Source organism: Monodon monoceros, unplaced genomic scaffold, assembly GCF_005190385.1.
Source record: "Monodon monoceros isolate NGI ecotype Baffin Bay Population unplaced genomic scaffold, NGI_Narwhal_1 Super_Scaffold_12, whole genome shotgun sequence".
NCBI lineage: Eukaryota > Metazoa > Chordata > Mammalia > Artiodactyla > Monodontidae > Monodon > Monodon monoceros.
This window is the reverse complement of record NW_021703768.1, coordinates 83,929,093-83,953,526: the sequence shown is the minus strand read 5'-3', so window position 1 is coordinate 83,953,526 and position 24,434 is coordinate 83,929,093. Positions and strand designations below refer to the sequence as shown.

The window sequence follows — 24,434 nt, the reverse complement described above, 5'->3', positions numbered from 1 at the left end:
TAGTTAAGAATGGACTACAAGAACTCATTAGAAGCAGAGCAGCAGAACCTGCTGGCACTGGACTTCAAGGGCAAAAAATAGGTTTGAGTTCATATGCAGGGTTTTTAAGGGGAAAAGATTGAATAATGCACTATGAAGACTAACAGGCCAGGATAACTGAACAGTACCTCAAGCTGGGCTTTCTCATCTCTTTGCTGGATGGAGGATTAGCTATGAGAAGAAATATCTTCTAGTATTTAAAACAAACAAAAAACACACTTTACAGGGATAGAATCAAGTGAGAAACAGATGCTTCAGTCAAACTTCCATTGAATGGTGATAACTATAATTTCTTTTTGTTTGTTTTGGAAAATGAATCTAAGGTTCTTGCAAATAAAACTGTCCTGTCTACACAGCAGTTATTACCAAGTTTGGCGACTACAGTGAAATCATAGTTCTTGTATATCAATGGAAAAATGTGACTTGCACTGAACTTTCTAGTTAGTTTCTATTGTGATAGCTATGGCCAATACTAAGAAATTTTATCTAATATCTAAGATGAGCATTGTTTAATATTAAAATACTTTTCCCCATTCTACTTTGAAAGTTAAAAGTAAAGGGTCAAAGAAAAGAATAAAAAATAACTTGCCATTTAAGCCATCCTCTGATTCTAGAAATAAAATATTTTAATTCAGTTCCACTTAAAAAATAAAAGTAGTTTCTTTACTCTGACAATGAGCACATTAACCACATTTTCACATACAGAAAGCTTAGGTACATTCAACTGTTTACAAGACATGTCTCCATGTAATACATTTACATTCATGTGAAATATATGAACTTACAGAATTGTATATATTTGTGACTTTTGCATCTGGTACCTTTTAAAATGAACACGTATTATGCTTATTTTCTAAAGTCAATTCATATATGATGATTTAAGGTTAGGAGAGTCTCTACTGAAGGATTTTAATAGCTGCATTCATACGAGAATTCAATAATTTTTCTAAACATAAGCCTCAAACTAAAGCTTTAGCAATTTAAGTTACCTAACTGGCAATGGATGCAATTCTTATCAGGATGTACTGTTTGGTTTACAGTTTAAGTCATTTCAAGTGGTTTATATAATAATTATTTGTGCATCAGGGGAAAGTGAGCACCAAGGATAATAAATATTTTTTCACATTATAGATGAAATCACAATGCAATAATCTCAATTTCCCTTCAAAATCTAATCATTTGAAATGAGCATGTATTTCAAATGCTCAATCTTTAAGTTATCTTTGTGAGATCAACTGATATTCTAGAGATAAGAATGGAAATGGTAAAAATAGGTGCTATACATAATATCTACTAACAATGGAATTCAGATACTCTTCTTACATTGATTACCTCCATTCTTGAACTCAGTTTTTTAGATCTAAAAAGAACTCTGAAGATAACTAACATTTATAAACTTGTCAACTATATCTTAAAAAGAAACTCTAAAGATGTCTTTCTTGCCAATATACAAAGAAAAATTGTCCTGATGAACAAAAGCACCTTATGGTAAGGAAATATATAAAGAAAATATTTTCTACAAATGTATGTGCATAAAGGTATAGTTATCCCAGCTGCCTATGTAATATTTTAAATAATACACAATAAAAATTCAAAGCATAGATTGAAAAAATAACCCATATGCCAATACTCCAGTTATTAAATATTGCAGCATATATGTAATCATAACAATTGGGGAAAAAAAGGTTTCTAATCTATATGGTCAATGAAATCTCTTTGGAAATATGCTTTTTAAAAGTCCCCAGTATGGTCATCAAATTTCAAGCTATAGGTTTTTGCAGCCCAGATGTGATCCTGTGAAAGTGAAAATGTGTACAGAGGCCACCTCACAGGTTCTTCAGCAAACAGCATTACTGTGTGACATTGGCACAGGCTGTCTGGGTTTTCCCATTCCTCTTCTTTACCACAGGCACACAGTAAACATCACATTCAGAACAACAGATCTTTATCACCATAAGTTTTGCTACTCATAAAATGCTAATAAACATTGTTTTAAACATTTCCAGATCATGACAAAGGACTTAACTGAATATATACAAAGAATTCTCTAGATGTCATATATCTTTAAATTAATACAGAGATGTATAAGGAGACACAAATTACTTGCTTTGATACTTTTCAGTCAAGGTTTATTATGTGTCTCTTTCTACTGAACACGTGATTTTTTATAAGTATAATGAGTTCCAGCTTCTGCTAAGAAGATTTCATTTTTTTTTTGCAGTGTTTTTTTTGTGCTCATGCATTTCTGTTTTGCTACTCACACCCTTTTTCCGAGATGAGGTATTGGGAACAACCATACTAGAAGGTCCGCTGGGAGCTATACATAAAAAGAAAAACTACTGTTTAGATTTTCACAAGCAATCCAAGTTCAGATAATACAAAATAATCAACAGAAGTTCAAATAACATAAAACAAACTTCTCTTTTTCCCTGCATTCTTCCTGGGAAACTCATTTATTCCATCATTTTTAATTAACATCTAATGTCCTAACGACCTTCAAATTTATACTTCTGGTCCAGTAAGTATTTTTCCCTTACCTCAAGATCTGTATAACCTGTACATCCTACTACAAACCTCTATATAGATATTTGATAGGAAATATAAACTTACCATGTTTAAAATGGAACTCATCATTTTCCCTATAAACATCTATTTTCTTCAGTATCTCCTATCTTACCACTATCTAAAAAGCTGAACGATTAAAGAACTAGAAACATTCTTGACTTGGGAATCATCCTTTCATATCCAAACCAACATCAAGCCCCAATGAGTTATCAAAAAGTTATTCTAAGCCAGGTTACACTTTTGTATGGATGGGTAAGTTCCTGCCAGACCAATCCTCCTCCTGCAGGTAACAAGTATAAGTGCAGGATAAAATATGAAAAAAACAACTACCTGAAGACACTGAAGAATGAACAAAAGCAGGCATATACTAGAAAAGAATCAATATTTGGAAGAAGGGAACAACATGGAGTTAGTCCCCCGTGCCCTTTTTAAAAAAGCTTTAGGCTTAAGGACAGGATCCAGTCTGCCCCATGTGGAATGGCTAAAACTACAACATAAAACTCAGTCCTACTAGCATGAAGAACCAGAAGAAAAGTATTGGGGCAAAAATAGCTGCTTGGAAGTCCAGTGGGGAATCCCAAATCTTTGTGTAAACCCTGATCAAGTGTGTGACTTGAGCAGAGTAAGCTCCTAAGAAGTCCGGCTCAGGCTAAAAGAAGTGAAGTGAAATTTGAGCTGTCAGTCACTTCAGAAGACATAGGTTTGCAATCTGAGTTCAGCCAAGGTTAACTCTTTGCTTTAAAAACAATCCAATACTCTTTGGAGGAACATAAGAGAAACAACAGAGTCCAGTGTTTGTCTAGGATACAATCCAAAATTACTTAGTATATGAAAAACAGGAAATAAACCTTCCTTCTTGGGAATGAGAAAATTTATGAGATCAGCCAGATTAATAGACAAGAATTTTAAAGCAACTATTTTAACTATGCTCAAGAACAAAGGAAAATATGCTTATAATGAATAAAAATATAGGAAATCTCTGAAGGAAAAAAAACTACAAAGAAGAATCAAAACAAATGTCTAAAACTAAAGAATAAATATATGAAATAAAATTTCACTGGATGGGTTTAACAGCAGAATAGAGATGACAGGTAAAAGTGACTATCAACCAGGATTTTATTACCAAAAAAAAAAGTCCTAAGCATGCCGCAGTCAGACTTCTGAGAACCAAAGATAAAGGGAAAACACTGAAAGCAGGCAGAGAAAAATAATCCATTAACCCATTGCATACATAGGAACAACCAATTCAAATTAACAAAGACTTCTCATCAGAAACAAGAGGAATGACAAGATAGTGGAACAACATCCTTAAAATGCTGAAAGAAAAAACTTTCTTCCCAAATTCTCTGTCCAGCAAAACTACCTTTCAAGAATGAAGGTAAAATAAAGATTTTTTTTTTTTTTTTTTTTTGCGGTATGCGGGCCTCTCACTGTTGTGGCCTCTCGCATAGTGGAGCACAGGCTCCGGACGCGCAGGCTCAGTGGCCATGGCTCACAGGCCCAGCCACTCCACGGTATGTGGGATCTTCCCGGACCAGGGCACGAACCCGTGTCCCATGCATCGGCAGGTGGACTCTCAACCACTGCGCCACCAGGGAAGCCCAAAATAAAGATTTTTTTTTCAGATATAGTAACAGATCTGAAGTATAAGAAATGGTAAATAAATTCAAGTTGAAGGGAAATGAAACCAGATGGAAACAAACACTTAAAAGAAGAAATAAAGAACATTAAAAATAGCAAATATGTGGATAATTAACGACTTCTTTCTCTTTTTAATTTCTTTAAAATACATATGACTCTTTAAAGCAAATATCATAACATTGTACTGTAGCCTTTATAATACATGTGGAAGTAACACATATGGGACACTATGTGTAAAAGATGGAAAGAAGGGAAGGTAAACACACCTATACAGTTGGAAGGTTTCTACATTTTATGTTAAGTGGCACAAAATTGACTCGAAATAGACCATGAAAAGCCAGAAATATGTATTTACTGCTACCAATAAAAGAATAATGCAAAAAGGTATAGCTAAAAAGCCAACAGATAAGTTAAAATGAAATTCTAAAAAATACTGAATTAATTAAAAAAACAAGAAGGGAAGAATAAAGGAATAATAATCAGAAGGAATAAACAGAAAATATAATAAAAGAGTAGACCTAACTCAACCATATCAATAATTACATTAAATGTTAATGGACTATAAACACTAACTATAAGGCACATATTGTTAGAATGGCCTTTTAAAAAAGCCAAATATATATTGTCTAAAAAAGATCCCCTTAAATATGAAGACAGTTTGGTTAAAAAAAATATACACATGCATGAAGACCTAAATAGTCATTTCTTCAAAGAAGACATACAGATGATCAATAGGCAAATGAAAAGATGCTCATCATTGCTCATTATTAGAGAAATGCAAATCAAAACTACAATGAAGTACCACCTCACACTGGTCAGAATGGCCATCATTAAAAAGTCTACAAATTACAAGTGCTAGCGAGGGTGTGGAGAAAAGGGAACCCTCCCATACTGATGTTGGGAATGTAAACTGGCTCAGCCACTATGGAAAACAGTTTGGAGGTTCCTCAAAAAACTAAAAATAGAGTTAGCATATGATCCAGCAATCCCATTCCTGGGCATATATCCAGAAAAAACTATAATTCAAAAAGATACACGCACACCTATGTTCACAGCAGCACTATTTACAATAGCCAAGACATGGAAACAACCTAAATGTCCATCGACAGATGAATGGATAAAGAAGATATGGTATATATATACAATGGAATACTACTCAGCCACAAAAAGAATGAAATAATGCCATTTGCAGCAACATGGATGGACCTAGATGGACTTCATGGACCTAGATGGACTTCACTTATCACACTAAGTGAAGTAAGTCAGAAAGACAAATACCATATGATATCACTTATATGTGGAATCTAAAATATGACATAAATGAACTTATCTACGAAACAGAAACAGACTCACAGATATAGAGAACAGACCTGCGATTGCCAAGGGGGAGGGTGGGTGGGGGAGGGATGGATTGGGGGTTTGGGATTAGCAGATGTAAACTATTATATATAGAATGGATAAACAACAAGGTCCTACTTTAAATTAAAGCACAGGGAAGTATACTCAATATCCTGTAATAAACCAGAATGGAAAAGAATATGAAAAAGTATATATATATATAAAACTGAAACACTTTGCTGTACATCAGATATTAACACAACATTGTAAATCAACTATACTTCAATAAAATAAATTAAATATATATATATATATATATATATATACCATGCATACAGTAGTCATAAGAAAGCTGAAGTAGCTAAATTCACATTAGATAAAATAAACTTTAAGACAAAGCATTACTAGAAATCAAAGAGGGAAATTTCATGATGATATTGGGGCAATACATTAGCAGGTCATAACAATCAAATGTGTATGCACCTAATAACAGGGTTTCAAAATTCACAAAGTAAAAACTGACCAAATTAAAGAGGGAAGCAGACAATTCCACAATTGTGAGTAGAAACTGCTCTCTAAGCAACTGCTAGAACAATCAGAACCTCCTCTCCCTTGTACGTGTTGCCATCCCCCAAAATGGTAAATACGCAGAAGATCTGAGTAACATTATCAACAATCTTGACCTAATGGATACTTACAGAACGCTACATCAATAAACTATGGAATAATTCTTTTTTAGTGCACTTGGTACATTTATTATGCATCTAAAACATAGAGAACAATGCACCATGATTCAAAGAGTATTCAGGTCTTAGGTCTACTGACTACTACCTACATGAACAGGGACAAGTCATAACCTCTCTGCAACTTTCTTCATCTGTAATGGGCAACAACACAATCAAATATGCCAAGTAAAAACAGAAAAAAGCTGATAAAACATAGTTGAATTTGGTAGTTACAGCACCAGACTGAGAATGGAGAGATTAAAATACTCTAGGGAAAGAGAAAAAAAAAAATCTTTCAAACAAAATGACTAAAGTGATGCCTTGGCTCAAGAGAAAAGCAAAAGAAGACAAGACAGTCCATAAATCAGTTTGGAAAAGTATGAGTATGAAGTATATTTTATTAACATATGTGAGGGAAAGGGGGGATAATTAATGGAGAAAAAAAACCCCAAATATGTAAATAGGCTACAATAACAGAGTTCCTAGAGTCTAAGGATCCTACTTAAAAACAGATCTTTACATCTACAAAGCAAGCTATTATTACTCCTCTAATTGCTATATATATATATATATGTGTGTATATATATATATATATACACACATATATATATATATATTTGTGATATGCGGGCCTCTCACTGCTGTGGCCTCTCGTGTTGCAGAGCACAAGCTCCAGACGCACAGGCTCAGCGGCAACTGCTCACAGGCCCAGCCGCTCCGCAGCATGTGGGATCTTCCCAGACCGAGGTACAAACCCGGGTCCCCTGCATCGGCAGGCGGACTCTCAACCACTGCACCACCAGGGAAGCCCCTCTAGTTGCTATATGTATATATATATATATATATTTTTTAATTGCTATATTGAATCCACAAATTCACACACACTCCTAACCTGGTTTGCTGCTTGCTTTAGTACTCTTTATGGTAGCTGCTGGCATTGGGAGGATCTTTGCAGGTGTATATGTATTTAAAGATACTTTTCTTCTTATTATTGGACTGGAACGTGAAGCTGAAGAGGCTGGAAAAAACAAACAAACAAACCCAACATGGTAATTCAATAATTTTCTGACAATTCTATCAAATCTAAACTAACTAGATTACAAATAATTAAATCAGATTGTCTTCCTATATCACCCAGATGAGATTTATCTTCAAGCAAAAGAAATTTAAATATTTTTTTTTCTTTCTAATTAAGGTGGGGAGATTGAGAGGTGTGAAAAGGACAAGTAGGTACAATTCTTAAGTATGAAGTCCTCTGGGAAAGGATAGGCTGGAGTGGGGGAGCTACTGGCATGACCTTTTGGGTTCCTAAACAAAGGGAGTTAAGGAGATAACAAAAGACCGATTTGCCTACTACTGCAATTTTGGAAGAGGACCTGATAGCAATAAACACAGTGTCTCTGAAAAATCAATATGTGGGCCAATTAGGGCAAATGTGCCTTTGGTGGTTGATACCCACACTGAATGAATACAAATTTCACTGGCAGAAGATCAAAGTAGCCATTAATAAAATAATACACAAGTGATTAAAAAGTGCCTAAAACATCCTATAAAGCACCACATCATTACTTAGCTCTTTTCTGCTTGCATTTTTTATCCTATTATAACTTCCACCTCTAACTTATCCAATTAGTATTCTCACACCTTTTCCACCAACCTGATATTGTCAGTGCCTCATTGTAAGCTATCTACTAGCTACCACAAAATTAATTTTGTCCTAGGTGAGAAAAAAATCTGTGAATGGCAGATATTAACAATGTCTTCTCCTTTGTTATGAATGCCACAAATTCAGTATAGTTCTATATTATGATGTTACTTCCTTGACAATCCAGGGAATTAAGTATAAATTACATAAATATATTGTGACTACTAAATATTTATTCTGCAGTTACACTATACAATACAGGATTCAGATACTTCCATCATAATTGGAACCCTATTTTCTTTAATCAAAGAGAATGGAAAAACCATACACTTTAGGAGACCTGGGTTTTAGTCTTGCTTGAGCACTAACTGGTTAATTTCCTCAATGGTGTCTCTAAGTTTTTCTCTTAAAACAGTAAGCTTTTCTCAAATGAAATCTTAAATAAAACAGATCAAAGCAGAGACTCTGATTGAAGCAACCACAGAAGACACAGGCCTAATCACTCAGCATCCTTCTCTTCCTCATGGAACTTCCTAAAGCTCTTGGGAATATAGTTTGAAGACCAATGAATTAGATTAACTCTAAGGTTTATCCAACTCTATGAACTGCATTAACTATATTTACTTTCTCATCTAGTTCCCTTAGTAAGTAATGGAATGAAATTTTAAGAGAACTAGAGGGGTTGGGGTACAACTTGTGTCTATAATATAGAGAAGAGTTAATGAGAACTAGAAAAGGAATTTAATATTTCATTTCATTAATATACCTCAATAATACACTCTGAGGAACTGAATTCACTAACCACAGAAATGAAGCCATCATAAGGTAGCAATGCCACAGCATAAACATTCAAAGATTATCTTTTTGTAAATATTCCACCAAAATTCTCTTTCCAAAACAGATGTCATTACTGCTACTTTACCTTTAAGTCATTTACTGAAGATCTTCTAAATTCAAAGCAGCATTAATGCCTACCTTAAATTCTTATTTACTAATTACAGTCTTTCTTTAATCTCTATTTTAAGATTATAAATCCCTGATCCAGGGAAGCACTGAAATGTCAAGTATAAAGAAGGGTAAAAGAGAAAATGAGAATTTATTTATTCAGGTTCTCTACTGCGTTCTGAGGAGCAGCATTGTCCATTCTATCAGCTAACAGAGAATATAAAAGGAAGAACATCCTTCAGTTTCCTGACTTTGACTTTATAGCTTGCAGGTTATTTCATTTGGAGTATTATCAATTCCCAGAATCAGACACATTCATATGTACATTTAAAACTGAAACCTACTTCGCCAAACCATTCCTAAAGTGAAATATTTTAGAACATTCACACCAAGATACCTCTCCATTACCCTTAATGGTTAAAAGCTGACCTCTACCACCAGATGTGAAAGAGAAAGGCAAAAATGCAGGGGGCGCTGTTTGGACAGAATACACTGAATAGAATTCTGTAGAATAATATATTGTGGTTCCCCAGGAAAGGGAGGAGAGTAACAGCAACACACAAAAGTGGCTTTCATCCCAAGACGTCCAATTTCATTCTTGGGAAAAACATATTTACAACATTCTCCTTACAAAAAGGAGTTGGTATACATAGAAAGTTTGTACCTTTCCTAAGATATGACTAGGACTAGCAAGACTTTTAACTCTAAGCAGAGCATTCTCTTTCAGAATGAATGCTTCCTAAACTGGAAATTCCAATGTGTCAAATGATCCTACAGAGCTGAAAATGACAACAGCCAGCTGACTTCTCACATCTAAAAAGGTAGCCCTGAACATTTCCCAAACTGAAGTCCCTCAGAATAGTTCTACATGATGTTTAAATGCATTACCAAAAAAAGTGTTTTCTCAGCAAGGAAGTTCTGGAAAATGTGGGTATATAGTTTTCTTTATAGAAAGAAGAACCTTAGCTGTTTATATGCTGATGAAACTACACCTCTTGAAAGGGAGGTGGGATATAATAAAGTTTCCAAAACTTACTTAGCCACAAACATCTTTTTTTTTTTTTTTTACACAGAGGAATTAACCTCTTCAGAATATTTTCTGCAGAACACAATTTAAAAAACTGTTGTCCTAATTTGCTCTCTTTAGTTAAGGGCTCTTTCTGAGTCTATATGACTGCTTATCAAAAGTGGTGAAGGGATGGGCATGTGGCATGTGTAGGTTAATATAGACTGATGTTTTGTCATTTTTAAAAAGCTTATTATAAAATGACATACAATAGGAATGTGGAAATAAGACCATGACTCTATATTACATGTTGCTGATTTTATTGCTGGGTCTTAGATTTTTTCCCCCCTTTCTGTAAAAAAAAATGCGAAGAGTCAAGACAACAGCCTGGTACATTGCATATTATACCAAAGAATTCTAAATAATGTTCTTCTCTTTCTCTCCTAAAATTCTATTTAGTATCACTATTGAATTTATGTTTTTATAATTATTTTTATATTCAGATAATCTCTATTGCCTAAAAATCAAATAATAATAATAATTTTCCTACAAATTTCAGGGGTCTTCTGTGGAACTTCACTTGATGGAGAAGCAATGGAAGCAAGAAATTCATCCACCTGCTTTAAAGACAGGGCATTGTGAAGAGTTTCTAGAGGACAAATAGATGGCACCATCGAATACAATTCAAAGCCTGAGGGGAAAAAAACAAAAACAAAAACAAGAGTTGGATATCTTAAAAATCATTAATTAAAAAGGAAGAAGACCATTGCTTAGAACTAGACAGTTTAGGTCTTTTCAATCTATCACATGCAAACACACGAGATCTCTGAAGTCATGACACCAGATGCTATGCAGTATGGGGTTGGATCAGGATGTGACAAAGATTTCATTTTAAATGTAACCACATAGTACAGCATGCACACAATTTCATTCTCTATTTTGGTAAAATCTAAGAATAACACTTAAAGAAAAAAACCTGGGGGAATAATAAACAGAGAAAAATACAGGTTTTTTAGTTTTTACTTTTTAGAATCAGATCTATTTGATAGGTGAAGAAGCTGATGCCATAATGTGTCCCTGATGCCAGAATGCTAAAGGTAACTTCTTGTTGAAAAACAATTAAGCGATTACTTGTGAAGAGTGACTTTAAATACTTTTCTAGTCATAACAAGGCCAATAATACTCTCTAGTGTGACCCCAAAATAACATCCATTCATTTACGCTGAAATTAAAATTCCAAAACATATTTCACCTACCTTTATTGAATTAACACAATAATTCTATTGTTGGAAATTGCTAGCTGAGTGAAGTCAGGCCAAGTAAAAAGCAATACAAAATACAAATATGTTTGCATTCAACAATGGCACAGGAATACAAAAATTTCATGAAACAAACCATGCAGATATGTATTAATACCATCAGTGAAACAAAAGCACTTAAATATACAGTTTTTTTTAAACAAATAGGACATAGGTTATTCACTTTTTATAAATATTGCCTACTTTATTCAACTGAATGGCTTTTAAAATTGCTTTTATATACAACTAAAATAACAAGTCTTTCTGCATGTACTTTTTCAAAAATTTAAACTAGTTTTCCTCCAAAAGAAATACTTTTAATGTTTAGTTTCTACATAAAGTCTAATATTCTTAAGTTAAAAGTAAAAATTAATTAAACTCAAATAGACTGGAAAACTCTCTGCTTCAATAGGCATGTGCTCATTTTAACACTGACTGATATTTATTTAATTTTGGGAGAAAATACTGACCCAAGAACTGTCTAATTCTTAGTTGCAATAAGGAAACTCTGGTTAAAAGAGAATCTATCTTTCAATGAAAACAACAAATCCTTTGATTAACAAAATTGGTATGTTTGATTTTCAGGTGCAAACCAAAGCATGACAGGACATTACATATACTTAAAACAAAACAAAACTATAATACCATAGCAGCAGCTAAAGCACCTAAGTTAAGCACTAAAGAAATTAGGCTTCCACAAGTACTACATTTCTTTAAAAGTACAAGATTCATGCAAATAAGCGCAAACCCTTTCCTTGCATTATGCTAAACTTAATACTGTGGCTTTTTTATCCTTTCCTCAGAATGTTCATAAGTCTTTTGTAACAACTATTTTCTTGCACTTGCCTGTTAGATTTTATAACAGGCAAATGACAATATAATCAAGCCCCTTTGGACTACATCTTTTTCCATCTATCCTTAGTAAACTTTTTCTTTAATGCACAGTGAAAGGGTTAGCGCAGCAGTTTAAAAAGCCACCCTGCTGTCACGTTTAGAAGCTATAAAAACATACCACTGGAGCCTAGAAATTCCACAGAGGAAACGGACCAGCACCTATAGAGGTGTAGGTGTTCTGCACAGAGGCCCAGAAAATAAGGTAAAGCACTGTCAGAAGATACTTGTTTCACCATGTTCTTTGAACTAAAGATGAAGGGGAGGGGTAAGTCCATAATATGTGTTAAGATGGAAAAAACATGAAAGTTAAGGAAAAGAAAAAGAGTCAAATGACAACTCAGAGGACAGATAAGACAACACAGCATAAAAAAGAAAATTTGAAACCCAAAAGAAATATTTATAGAATTGAAAGGGATGCATTTTATATGCATCAAGTCACACAATGTGTGGAAAATCCACATTTTTTAAAAAGTCTAAACCAAAAGAATATAAAATTACTCTATTTTCTGTTAAACTTAACAAAAGCTTTTTTATTTTTAAGCTTCAGTAAACAAAGATTTCTCCTATATAAAACTTGCAATACTGGCTATAAACACATAAGCATTTTGTATAAAAATTATAGTCAGTCTTAAATCTTCAATGTCTCTTCTTTAGAATTTTGTGACTTCAGTTTTCCTCGTGACTTCGGTTTTTCTTGTGACTTTGGTTTTTCTTCTAAGAAGTTCTTATGCATGTGGGTTCTTTAGAAGCTGCAGCTGTATCAAATAAGGATCTTTTTCTTCAAAAAGTAGCATTTAAACAGCTACAATGGAGGGAAAGCACATTTAGCTTTAAGGCTAAATTTTCACTTGTTGAGGATTAGATCTTCTTACTCCACCTTCAAGAAGTATTAGTGCACTGTTAACTTAGGTGTGCTGTTAAAGGATCCAGAAGGAGAAGAATGACTATAAACTTGTGTTCAATCCCTGAGCTTCATAATAGTTTCTGAAAGACCTGACTTGAGTTTTTGAAAGACTTACTTACAATTAAAAAGAAAAAGAAAAAAAAATTGCATGGATAAAAACAACTTCATTCCGAATAAAAGCAAAAACATGTACGTTTTCTTTTAAATTCTTTGATTCTGAGTTATTTAAAAATGATTAGTAAATATTCCCTCTTGTCCCACATGAAAAAAGCTCTATGTAAGAAAGCGGTAATAGTGCAAAATTCAGCTTATAAATAATGGCCACAAAACCTTCCTGTTCAGCCTCAAAAACTGAATTTAATTGAACTGGTTGTCTAGATTTTTTAGCCTAGTCTTCTTCCTATCAGGAGCCCTCCAAATCCTAACAAAAAGCAATGATACCCCCCCAAAATTGGTTGCTCGACAGCAGCAAACCATATCGCCACATGAGGACAAAGTGAACGCTGAATGAAGTTTTCAGAGTGCTCCAGACCAAGTTGGGTTTTGCTTTAGACAGCCAGGGATAAATAATGTTACACAGTGAAACCTGCATCCCCTGGTTCCCAAGAAGTTTTCAAAGACACATCTCATTTGGCTATTTGACAAGTGTGGTTCTGTATTTTTGTTAAATAGCTCAATGAAACAACCATGTAATCATGGTTGGGAGAATTGGAAGATTGGGATTGACCTATATACACTAATATGTATAAGATAGATAACTAATAAGAACCTGCTGTATAAAAAAATAAAATTCAAAAATTCAAAAAAAAAGAAAATAAATTAGAAAGAAAAACACATTAAAATTATTAAGAATTAAAAAGAAAATAAATAATACTAATTGTATTTTTAAAATTACGTAGATTGATCACTTGAGAAATCAGAAGGAATTTTTAGGTGCTAATTAAGTATTAAAACTCATCATCATTGTGGTCATTTAACAGTTTGATGAGTAGTGCTAAATTATTGTCTAAATTACAGATGAAACAGGGAGCTAGACAGTATCAATATTTTGGGTGAATAATAAGTTAGAATTGTATGCCAATTGAAATTAAGGACTGAGAAATGAATGATACTGTATACCCCACATATTTTGAAACAGAAGAAAAATAAAAAAGGATGAAGCAGGGGATTATCTTTTAAAATAAAAGCAAAACGTACCATTGGTTGGGTGTCGAGCAAATGAGATAGAAAACCTTTTAACAGCAGAACCACGTGTGGCGTCTGAGAAAGAGAAAAACAGGTACCTGAAATTCGTAACAGCTACCAAAAGAAGGACACTTAAAAAAAGAGGAGGAAAAACAAATATATAAGGAGGTTAGAATTAGGTGACATGCAGAAGGGATGGTGAGAGAGGGAAATAAGCCAAAAACTGGTTAAAAGAAGTAAATGGCTTGATGATAGAGGCAAAGTGTTTAACGAAATATACAAAAGAAAGAAAAGCAGGATGAGCTGGCAATTCTGGGAAAGCCATGTTTTACTGAGTAAAATAAATTTGTGGATACATGAGAAAAAGTTTCAAATAAAGCTAATTCAGAAAGGGCTAATAAACACTCCTATTAACAAAAGGGGCAAGCTTCTGTGAGCCTCAAGAGATGTTCTGAATACTATAATTTAAGGTGTATTAACAGTAATGAGAGGATTTCCTTCTACTAGGGGTCCTAAAATATTCTCATCTTATGTTTATTCTAATAAAAATATTGCCAATATGATATTTTCTTCTACTTATAAACATTCCATTCACTTTATTTATTTAGATCAATACTAGTAAATAAAATAAGGTTTAATAATGAACAAACGTTTAACAGATCAAAGAAAGATTTACTCTTTATAATATGGCTTATCAACTATTTAAAAGAAGAATACACATGATATAGTTCTAAATTTCATATTTCAGTGAAATACTCACTGAACAAGTACTGTAAGTCTAACTACAATTAACTGTTTGATGAAACATGGACCCAAGTAGTGAATAACAGAGCACTGATAGTCACTTAGGCAAAGGGTGCTAGGATTCCATTTGCATCAGTCAGTGGCCTTAGGCTTGCCTTTGAGAAATATCGTATGCTCATGGGTGTGTGCATGGGTGTAGGTATGAATCTGTGTGTGCATGTGTGCACATACCATCTATGCAGCCAGAAGAGGTCAGCTTTTTACGATGAGTACGAGCATAATCCTGTAGGTTAGGTGCGCTTGAAGAACCCCCGAGCACTGAGGTGCTAAACAGGCCCGCACAGTGAGACCCTGATGGGAGTTAGAGAAAATACATACAACAACGGGTGTTCTTCTATTCACATTGGGAATTCATGCAGCATGCAATAACATGGCTCTTACCACACATACTTGGCAGTGCCCTGAACAGGCTCACAATTCACTTTTAATGTCAACTTAATACAATCACCACCACCATTTATCATATGTACAAATGGAGGCATTTTACACTGGAGAAAATGTTCTTTGAGGAAAATAATATGCCCACACAATAATTAGACATATACATATTAAAAAAAACACTATCATAAAAATTAATTTAGGATGATAAGGAATTCTGTCAATCAATTTGCGTGAGCAGGCCATATAAAAAAACTTCTCCTAGCATAAATTAAATCATACTAAATCAATATTTTTGAATGTATATCTGTAAATGAAGAAGCTTTCCTGATGCCCTTGAATTTGAGTTATCAATATCTATTATGAAATTTGTGAGAAGGCCAGGTGAAACAATTCCTTTTAAGTGGTCATTCAGGCCTAAATCACTCTAAATTCCTAATACTTAAATGATTTAAGATCTTAATTAATAAGACCCCAATCTAATGCTTAACTTGTAGTAAAAGTCTTTATACCCAAGTAAAACTTTTACCACTGGGTAAGGATTAAGTAAATTTTTAGCAGATACATTATGATATATAAAGAAAGGAGTTATATATATATATATAATATGTATATATATATATATACACACACACACATATATATATACACACACACACACACACGTGTGTGTGTATGTGTATCTGGCAAGACACTGTGGGAATATCAAAAGGTATCAATTAACATATATGTAATTAAAGAGAGATTTTTCAAGTATGTAGTCATCAATGGATAGTTCATAAACTTAGTATAGAGATCATAGTACATACATAGTCGAAACATAATGAAATTTATTTATGCTGTTATTAAACTGATTTAGACAACTATTTACAGAAAATAATATGTCATTATCTCATGTAGTTTATCTATAATGACCTTAAAACTAAAATAAGTTTAGAAAGGTCTTTTTCAATGTTGCTTTGCTTGAGTGTTAGCAAAGAAACAATTATGTTCTATAGGTCAATGAAGAATTAACATTGTCACTGTACATTAGTTTTGCTTTGGCTTTCCTTAAGAGATGACCAAAACCAAAAGGATAATTAATATACCCAGACAGGGTTTGAAACACTCCCCACTTAAAAATTTTTTTAATCAGAATAGTAGATTCTTTTTGTATGCGATAGCATATTTTCATCTTTATCAGCTGGGAAAAATGATGTTTCCTTCCTAAATTAAAACATGTTGGGATTTTAACTTATAGAATACAAGATTAAAAATGAGCACTGGCAATTAGACTAAGTAGTTTACATTATGGGCATTCAAAAGGGTTATGAAACAAAATTAATGCTATTTCGTATTTATTTCATCAAAACTTTATATTTTGAACTTTATGACAACATTTCTGAATTAGTGTATGTTAAATAAAAACTAAAGCATAGCATTTGGTCATGCTTTCACCTCTGAAGAGTTTTACATGTGTGCAAAATAGTGAGTTTAAGGTTTGGAATACAACTTCCTTTAGACCACATACCTACAGTAGGGTTCTGCTTCTGTTCTACAAGAGTTCGTGGTGTTCGCAAGTAATTAGCATTTTCAGATACAACCTGCACAAGGAAAGCAAAATAAATGAACTAAAACAGTAAAATAAATTTAAAAGTCCATACTTCATTTGCAGCCTGTTCCAGACAGACAAAGGTTAATAAGCTGTATGATAAATATTAGTAGAAATACACAAATTATGAAAGATCATGCAAGATCCCCTTCTGAAGGGAGTCCATTTCATATGAGGTCCTTGCAATGAAGTGGTGCGAAGCAGGCATTCAGAATTAAATATCATGTATGAAACAAGACAGATGAAAAGAAACAATTAATAGACAATTAATAATTTCACTCTCTCTTAAAAGAAGCCAAATGCCCACTCTTAAACGGCTCCTGTATTTGAAGGGGGAAAAAACAATCACAAACAAAAGAAAGGACAGACAGACTGTTGAGATCACCATACAATTACTGATCCATGCACAGGCTTTATCAGAGTAACCTTTAAATATTCACAGCCTTAATGGATACCATAATCCCTTTTCCTATAATCAATGCATTATATTTCCAAAAGGAAATTGCTGAAATTCTTGGAAAAGTCATGTGTATGAGCAGACCTTCCATTGTGAAAAAACAAAAAACTAAAAAATCCCACAGTATTTTAAGTTTCCAAATGTCATCACAAAAAGTCCTTCTGAAGTAATTTTATTTTGACCCCTTTTGTTGGGGCATATTGTTGATGGGCACATATACATTGTCCCCTTTTATCTTAAAGAGAGCATTAAGATATTATACAACTAAAAAAACCCATACTGTATGTAATTATTAGATACTTCCAGATAATAGAAAGCGAGGGAGAGAACCATCAGTATTAGATGTATCCTGCTAATTAACACAGGGCCACGTAAATTTTGATATTTAAAAAAATGTTCACATTCTCAGCAAATTCCAAATGGAATCTATTTTTCAATTATGGGGGAAAAGGTTATTAAATTTTCTTATCATCAAATTATGTAATTTCATTTCTGAATGTTTTAAAGAAGAAAAAGGTCAAAAAATGATTTCTTTACATTTAAAAAATTTTAATTAACAAGCTAAAGTTCCAGGAGTATAAAATTTATTGACTAATTTTAAAATCCTGGATATTTAAAACCCCCCCAGTAAAAATGCTGAACACATGCAATGTAAGTGGTTTCTTTCCCTCAAATATTGTGAGACATTACAAGCATTTTTAAGTGAATTCAAAATTTAAAAACAGAAGTATTTACTCTGATGTAAAATATAAGGGATTAGATGTCCTCAAAGACAGCTGTTTGTTGCTCTGAATGCAGGGAGGAAAAATGTTTAATGAAGTAAAGTTTAAAAACCTGTTGCCATGAGCCAAAAATACTGGATGTGAAAGCCAATGATTTGGGGGAGACAGGGGAAGAAGTGATTTGTTCCCCTGATCTGCGTCTTCGACGCCCAGTACCCACACCACTGGTGTAATGCAGCCAGGTACCAGTACCCTCTGGGCTAGACACACTCAGGGGGCTCTCTTCCTGGAAGTGAAAAAGGGGAAAAAAAAAAAAAAAAAAAAAAAAGCAGAGCATGCAAAGTTAGATACAACAGAGCCAAATGATCAGAAAGAAAAAAAAATACAGTTTGTTTGCATTTGTTTATCAATTTTTTAAAAACTATTAAACAGTAACTTGGGAGCCAAATATTTTAATATTTGAGAAATTGATCGGAATGAGTTATAAATCTAACTGTAAGTAATAATGATTATGAGAATTACATTACTATCTTAAATATACAAAATATTTATACTGCTTAATAGTTGTCACTTCCCTCTTAGAACTTGAAAGATTTTAACAATTTTTTATCTTAGCAATGTTAAAAATATGATATTCAGGAGGTTTTATGCTATACTGGGCAAACTTTTCAACCCAAAGCACTAAAGAATCCTGCAAAGGGTTAAAGAGACTTCATTGTATATATGTATGAAAGGAAATCTGTCTACCAGACAAAAAAAATTAGAGATCATAAGATGGAGGATTCAAATTGCACTTGTTTACACTTTCAAGCTATCTATTTATTTACCCCCTCCAAAGATTATTTATAGAGTTCAGTAGGCAAAACATGCAGCAAACATTCTCATTTTACATGTTTGCATGTTCAGGTTTCAGACAGTGAGGACAGAGTAAAATCTACTTGCACAAAATGAAGAGAATAGTCTTTTTCTCTGTATGTCTTTTGGAAGTACAAACTTCTGATATCCATGGAGATGATGGACGCTGGAAAAAGTCTTCAAGGTTTTACTTGAATAATTTACCTTATGGAAGTAAAAGTTTAGCATGGCATAGAAATAATCTCTTGAAAGCAACTATTTAAGTATTTACGAGAAAAAGGTTTATAAATGTGTTCTGCGTTTTAAGAGTTAACAAAGGGCAGTGATTTTGTTGAAGATTTCACAAATACAGATGAGACTCAGAATACGTTTGACTGTATCAGTGTTACAGACTTCTTCTGGAGTTCAGAAAAAAGGTTTAATGGTGAAATTCTGAACAGTCTGATGAATTGCAGATTGCTTTGTTCAACAACACCAAAATCACTGCCCTCACACAAATGGTATTTTAGGTTACATTAATAAATGTCATTTCCCAATTTTCTGAAGTTAAAGATAACTGAACATAACCCCAGGTTTCTCATTCTTAAATTAAGCTATAATAGAATAATCCCAAATTCTACAATTGTTAATCATCCTCTTTTTTATTGGGTTGGCCAAAAGAGCGCAGGAAAAACCCGAACGAACTTTTTGGCCAACCCACAATTAATTTAAAATATCCCATTCACGGGAATCCTAACTAGTATACATTTTCAACTGTAAAATTACAACAATCTATTTTATCGAGATGTTTTTCCTATACATCATTGTCAAATTGGGACACATACATTTGAAATTGGAGAATCAAAAGCACATATGTTTGTATAATTTGGGGCTATAGAAATGAGCATAATTCTCATTTGTTGGTGTTTACGTTCCTACTCACCAACTGCTAGATGCTATACCTAACTCTTAAGATTTGGTATATTTAATCATCAACAAAAAATATTTTTCTAACCTAAAAGTTGATGGTTCTTCCTATCTAATACTTTTACTTGAGCATTTAGAAAACATTTTTAAGCACTGATCTCAAATCAGTGCTGGGGGAATCATCCTATAGAGAATATAAATAACCCAAAAAGAAGGTATTCAGAGTATAAAAATGTATACAGATGTTAAAGATTTACTTAAACTTTATTCCAACTACTCAACTTTCCTTTCTTTTTTTTCAACTTTCCTTTTAAGTGTTATTTTAGTAGCTATTTAAATGTTATTTTGTTAGTGAGCATAAGAATTAGCCTAAGTTATTTAATTATAGACCTTAATATAATACAAAGGTAAATTTTTCAACCATAGCATCAAAATTTCAAATTCCTATACTGACTTTTGCAATCAGGTTAACAATTCAGAATCTCACATCTTAATATACAGTGTCATTGGAATCAGTTGTTGCTGAAGCATCTCTGGCAATTTCTCACTACTTTTAACCAAAAATTATTCCTGATCCATTATATCAGACTTTTAAAAAAGTTCTTTATTAGAATAACCTAAAGTGACAAGAAAATAATGGATCAAGTCTTCAAAAGGCCTTATTTTACTACTTCTATTCAACTTTGCTATGAAAACTATAAAGCTCCAAATTCTAAAATTAATCTTTGTATTTTCTAACTGCCTCTATATTTTAAAAAATTTATTTGAAAAATAAAGTTGACAATTAAAAATCTGTTAGGTTCCCAAGCTTGATAATTAAAGCTGTATTTTCTTTTCTGTTTTATTAAAATATAGTTAGTTTACTTCATAAAAAACATGCTCTGATATATACTTACTTCATTTGCAGCCATCTTCCTAGATCTTGGAAGTGGAGACTTCCTGTGTATATGAATTGGCTCTGATACCATAGGTTTAAACAATATCACAGCTCGATCAACCTCATCTTTTTTAGAAGTATGTGGCTCATCATCACTATCAATTTTAAAAGATCTCCTGCCTTCATTCTGTGCAGAAAGAACATAACATAATAAAATTCAGATAAAACAAATCAATCTCTTCAGATGAACAAATTCAACCACCAACTGGTGTAGTCACTTGCAGTACATATACAAGTTTGTTTATTCAAGTAAATTAATAATTGAATTCTTATGAAAGCCTAGTATTATTCTGGATATTGTAAGACAGATGATAGAGTTCCTGACTTCAAGAAATACATACTCTTTGGATACATTAAATCATAAAACGACAATAAAGAGCCATATAAAACAAAGTACTTAATTAAATTTCATCCAATGCCCAAATAAATAAGCAATAATAATAAATGACAGTAAGGCAGTTATGCCCCAATGAAGATGTTTAAAAATAAATAAATAAAATAAAATAAATAACAGTAAGAAAAAAGAGATCAGTTTTGTTACCAGTAATGCCATCAACTCAACCACAAACTGAAACAGTATCTAAGTTATAAATTTTAGAAAATTCAAACTCTATGCCAAATATTTCCAACAAATGTAAAGACTGCATACTTAAATAACAACCATTTGATGACTCACTGAACATTTAGTGAGTATGTACCATGTGCCAAGACACAGATGAATAAGATACTGTCCCAAATTATAAGAATCTCACAGTATAGTACAGAAAACAGATACGTTTAAAAAAGTTCCACTAAATATCCATCTAAATAGAATGGGTAGGGCTTCCCTGGTGGCGCAGTGGTTAAGAATCTGCCTGCCGGGCTTCCCTGGTGGCGCTGTGGTTGAGAGTCCGCCTGCCGATGCAGGGGACATGGGTTTGTGCCCCGGTCCGGGAAGATTCTCACATGCTGCAGAGCAGCTAGGCCCGTGAGCCATGGCCGCTGAGCCTGCGTGTCTGGAGCCTGTGCTCCGCAACGGGAGAGGCCACAACAGTGATAGGCCCGCGTACCGCAAAAAAAAAAAAAAAAAAAAAAAAGAAAAAAAAGAATCTGCCTGCCAATGCAGGGGACACGGGTTCGAGCCCTGGTCTGGGAAGATACCACATGCCGCAGAGCAACTAAGCCCGTGTGCCACAACTACTGAAGCCCACACGTCTAGAGCCCGTGCTCCACAACAAGAGAAGCCACCGCAATGAGAAGCCCACACACCGCAACGAAGAGTCACCCCCGCTCGCCACAACTAGGGAAAACCCACGCACAGCAACGAAGACCCAATGCAGCCAAAAATAAAAAAAATAAATAAATTTAAAAATAAATAAACAGGATGGATAAATTGGGTAAATTACACTAAAACACATATTTTAAAGCACTAAGAATGGGCAAACTAAAACTAATTACATCAATGAATCTTATGAATGTACGTTAGCTAAAAGAAGCCAAGCAGAAGTACATAAAAACCTTCATCAAACTAAGGGGTATAGAAAATAAAGATAAACTTCTTCAACCAGGTAAGGGATATCTAAAAACTTGAAACAATCATCACAATTAATAAATCACTGGAAGACAAGAGTGCCCACCATCACTAAATCTATTCAACATTTTGCTGGACATTTGTCATCATTCACAGATATGATCATATACATAGAAAATTCAAATGACTCTATGTATAAATTATTAGAATGAATAAACAGCATGTAGTAAGGCTGTTAGTTATAAAATCTCTCTATAAAAATGAGTTAAAATTCAATATGAAAATAGCAAACAGAAAATGAAATTTAAATAAGCCATTTATGATAACATAAAGAATTTAGGAATTACTCTGACAAAGAAAATACAAGACATTAAAAAAAGTCTTAATTTTATCAAGAACATATAAAGAATAGCTCACTAAATTCAGAGCTGTATATCAAGTCCTTGGACTAGAAGATTCAATTCTGTAAAAGTGTTATTTCTCTCAACACTGATCTGCAGAGTTTATGTAATTTCAATCAAAATTCCAAAAAGTTCACTTTGAAACATGACCTTTTGCTTTAGTTTGGGAATGAACAAGGATGATACTAAGGATGCTTAGTATCAACACTTCTACTCAACACCATACTAGTCCTAGCCAGTAGCACTTCACAAAAAGCATATTCAAATAACCAATGAATATAAGAAAAGGTACTAATCCTTATTGGTCATGAGGGTAATGTAAATTTAAGCCACAACAAGATATCACTACATAGTCCCCAAAATAGTTATACTAAAAACACTAATCATACCAAGTGCTGATAAAGATATGGTAGTATCTTTGGAAAGTTATTTGACTGTATTTTAAAAAGTTGAACATACACATACCCTATAACCCAGCAATTTTACACCTACATATATATCCAAAAGAAATGTGTACATATGTTCAGAAAAAGACCTGAACAAGAATCTTCATAAAAGCATCCATCTTCAAACCTTGAACTGGAAACAAATCAAATGATCATCATAGTGAAATGGATTAATAAACTGCACCATATTTATTTAATGTAATCCTACATGGCAACAAAAATGAAGAACCGATGAATCTCAAACACATAATGAAAGATACCAAACCCACTCTCCACCCCCAAAAAGCACATATTTTGTGATTTCATTTGTGATCATAAAGTCCAAAAATAGACAAAATTAATCTATGGTGCCAGAAGTCATGATAGTAGGTAACTTTGGGGAGAAGGCAGGGAGGTTGTGAGAAAGAGGGGGCACAACTGGTTCTTCTAGAATGATCTTCTATCTATAACCTGGCTAGTTGTTTTACAATTGTGTTCATTTTGTGATATATCATTAAACTACACACTTATGATTTAGGTATGTTTACAAATATGTATTATAGTTTAGTAAAAAAGGTTTAAAGCTGAGTACATATTTAACTTTTGTAAGGTTAAGAATTAAACTGCAGTAATTCGTAACAAGTGCTTAGCATAGTAAAGAATGGACTAGTCCTCAAGTAGGACTTGAGGACAAAAACAAAAATTATAGTTATCCATTCTAACTACTGATATTAAAAATCCAAAAAATCTAGAGAAAAGATAAAATATAATATTCGTAAAAATGTTGTCTACCCAAATCATACTTCAAGAAATTTAAACCATCTTGCTACTTAGTTGAGATAAGAATTATAGTACATAATAGAAAATTCTTAAAGAAACCTCATTTATATTTAGAACTGTAGTAACTAAGCAATGAAAATTTCATCTTCATTACCTCCCTTGAAGCTGGTCTATATCCATAGCCAGATGGTAAATTTTTGTCTTCTTCACATCCTTTGGCTCCTGGACTAAAATGTAATTCAACATGAAAGCGTTCCTCAGAGGAAAGATCCTAAAAAATATTACAGAACACTTTCAAAATGAGAAACTTCAAGTTATTTATTTACCTCTGGTAACACATGCAAATCAACACTCTGTTACCTTGTTAGGATCCTCATAAAGCATGATAACAATCTGAGTCATGTAGTTGAGTTCATTGACAACATTTAAATAATCCATAGCTCGTTTCCACTGTTCATCCTTTGATTCCTGAATAAATGGTAA

At 33.2% G+C, this 24,434-nt stretch overlaps 1 protein-coding gene across 11 annotated transcripts in view; it reads right to left on the bottom strand.

Moving 5' to 3' along the window:
• Positions 1 to 647: 647 nt before the first annotated feature.
• PPIP5K2 (diphosphoinositol pentakisphosphate kinase 2) overlaps positions 648 to 24,434 on the bottom strand; it is a 75,430-nt gene continuing 51,643 nt past the window's right edge. For 3 of the 11 annotated variants that reach the window (XM_029217444.1, XM_029217446.1, XM_029217445.1), the window contains exons 22-31: positions 24,312 to 24,419; positions 24,106 to 24,222; positions 20,795 to 20,962; positions 18,250 to 18,423; positions 16,878 to 16,950; positions 15,161 to 15,280; positions 14,198 to 14,260; positions 10,455 to 10,595; positions 7,201 to 7,326; positions 648 to 2,356 (exon numbers count right to left, since the gene is read on the bottom strand). In XM_029217444.1, the coding sequence (XP_029073277.1) occupies positions 2,244 to 2,356; positions 7,201 to 7,326; positions 10,455 to 10,595; positions 14,198 to 14,260; positions 15,161 to 15,280; positions 16,878 to 16,950; positions 18,250 to 18,423; positions 20,795 to 20,962; positions 24,106 to 24,222; positions 24,312 to 24,419 (1,203 nt within the window). In that variant the 3' untranslated portion in view covers positions 648 to 2,243. Of the gene's footprint in view, positions 2,357 to 7,200; positions 7,327 to 10,454; positions 10,596 to 12,662; positions 12,899 to 14,197; positions 14,261 to 15,160; positions 15,281 to 16,877; positions 16,951 to 18,249; positions 18,424 to 20,794; positions 20,963 to 24,105; positions 24,223 to 24,311; positions 24,420 to 24,434 lie in introns of those variants that run through there. The other 8 variants (XM_029217449.1, XM_029217451.1, XM_029217453.1 and 5 more) reach the window with 6 other exon arrangements.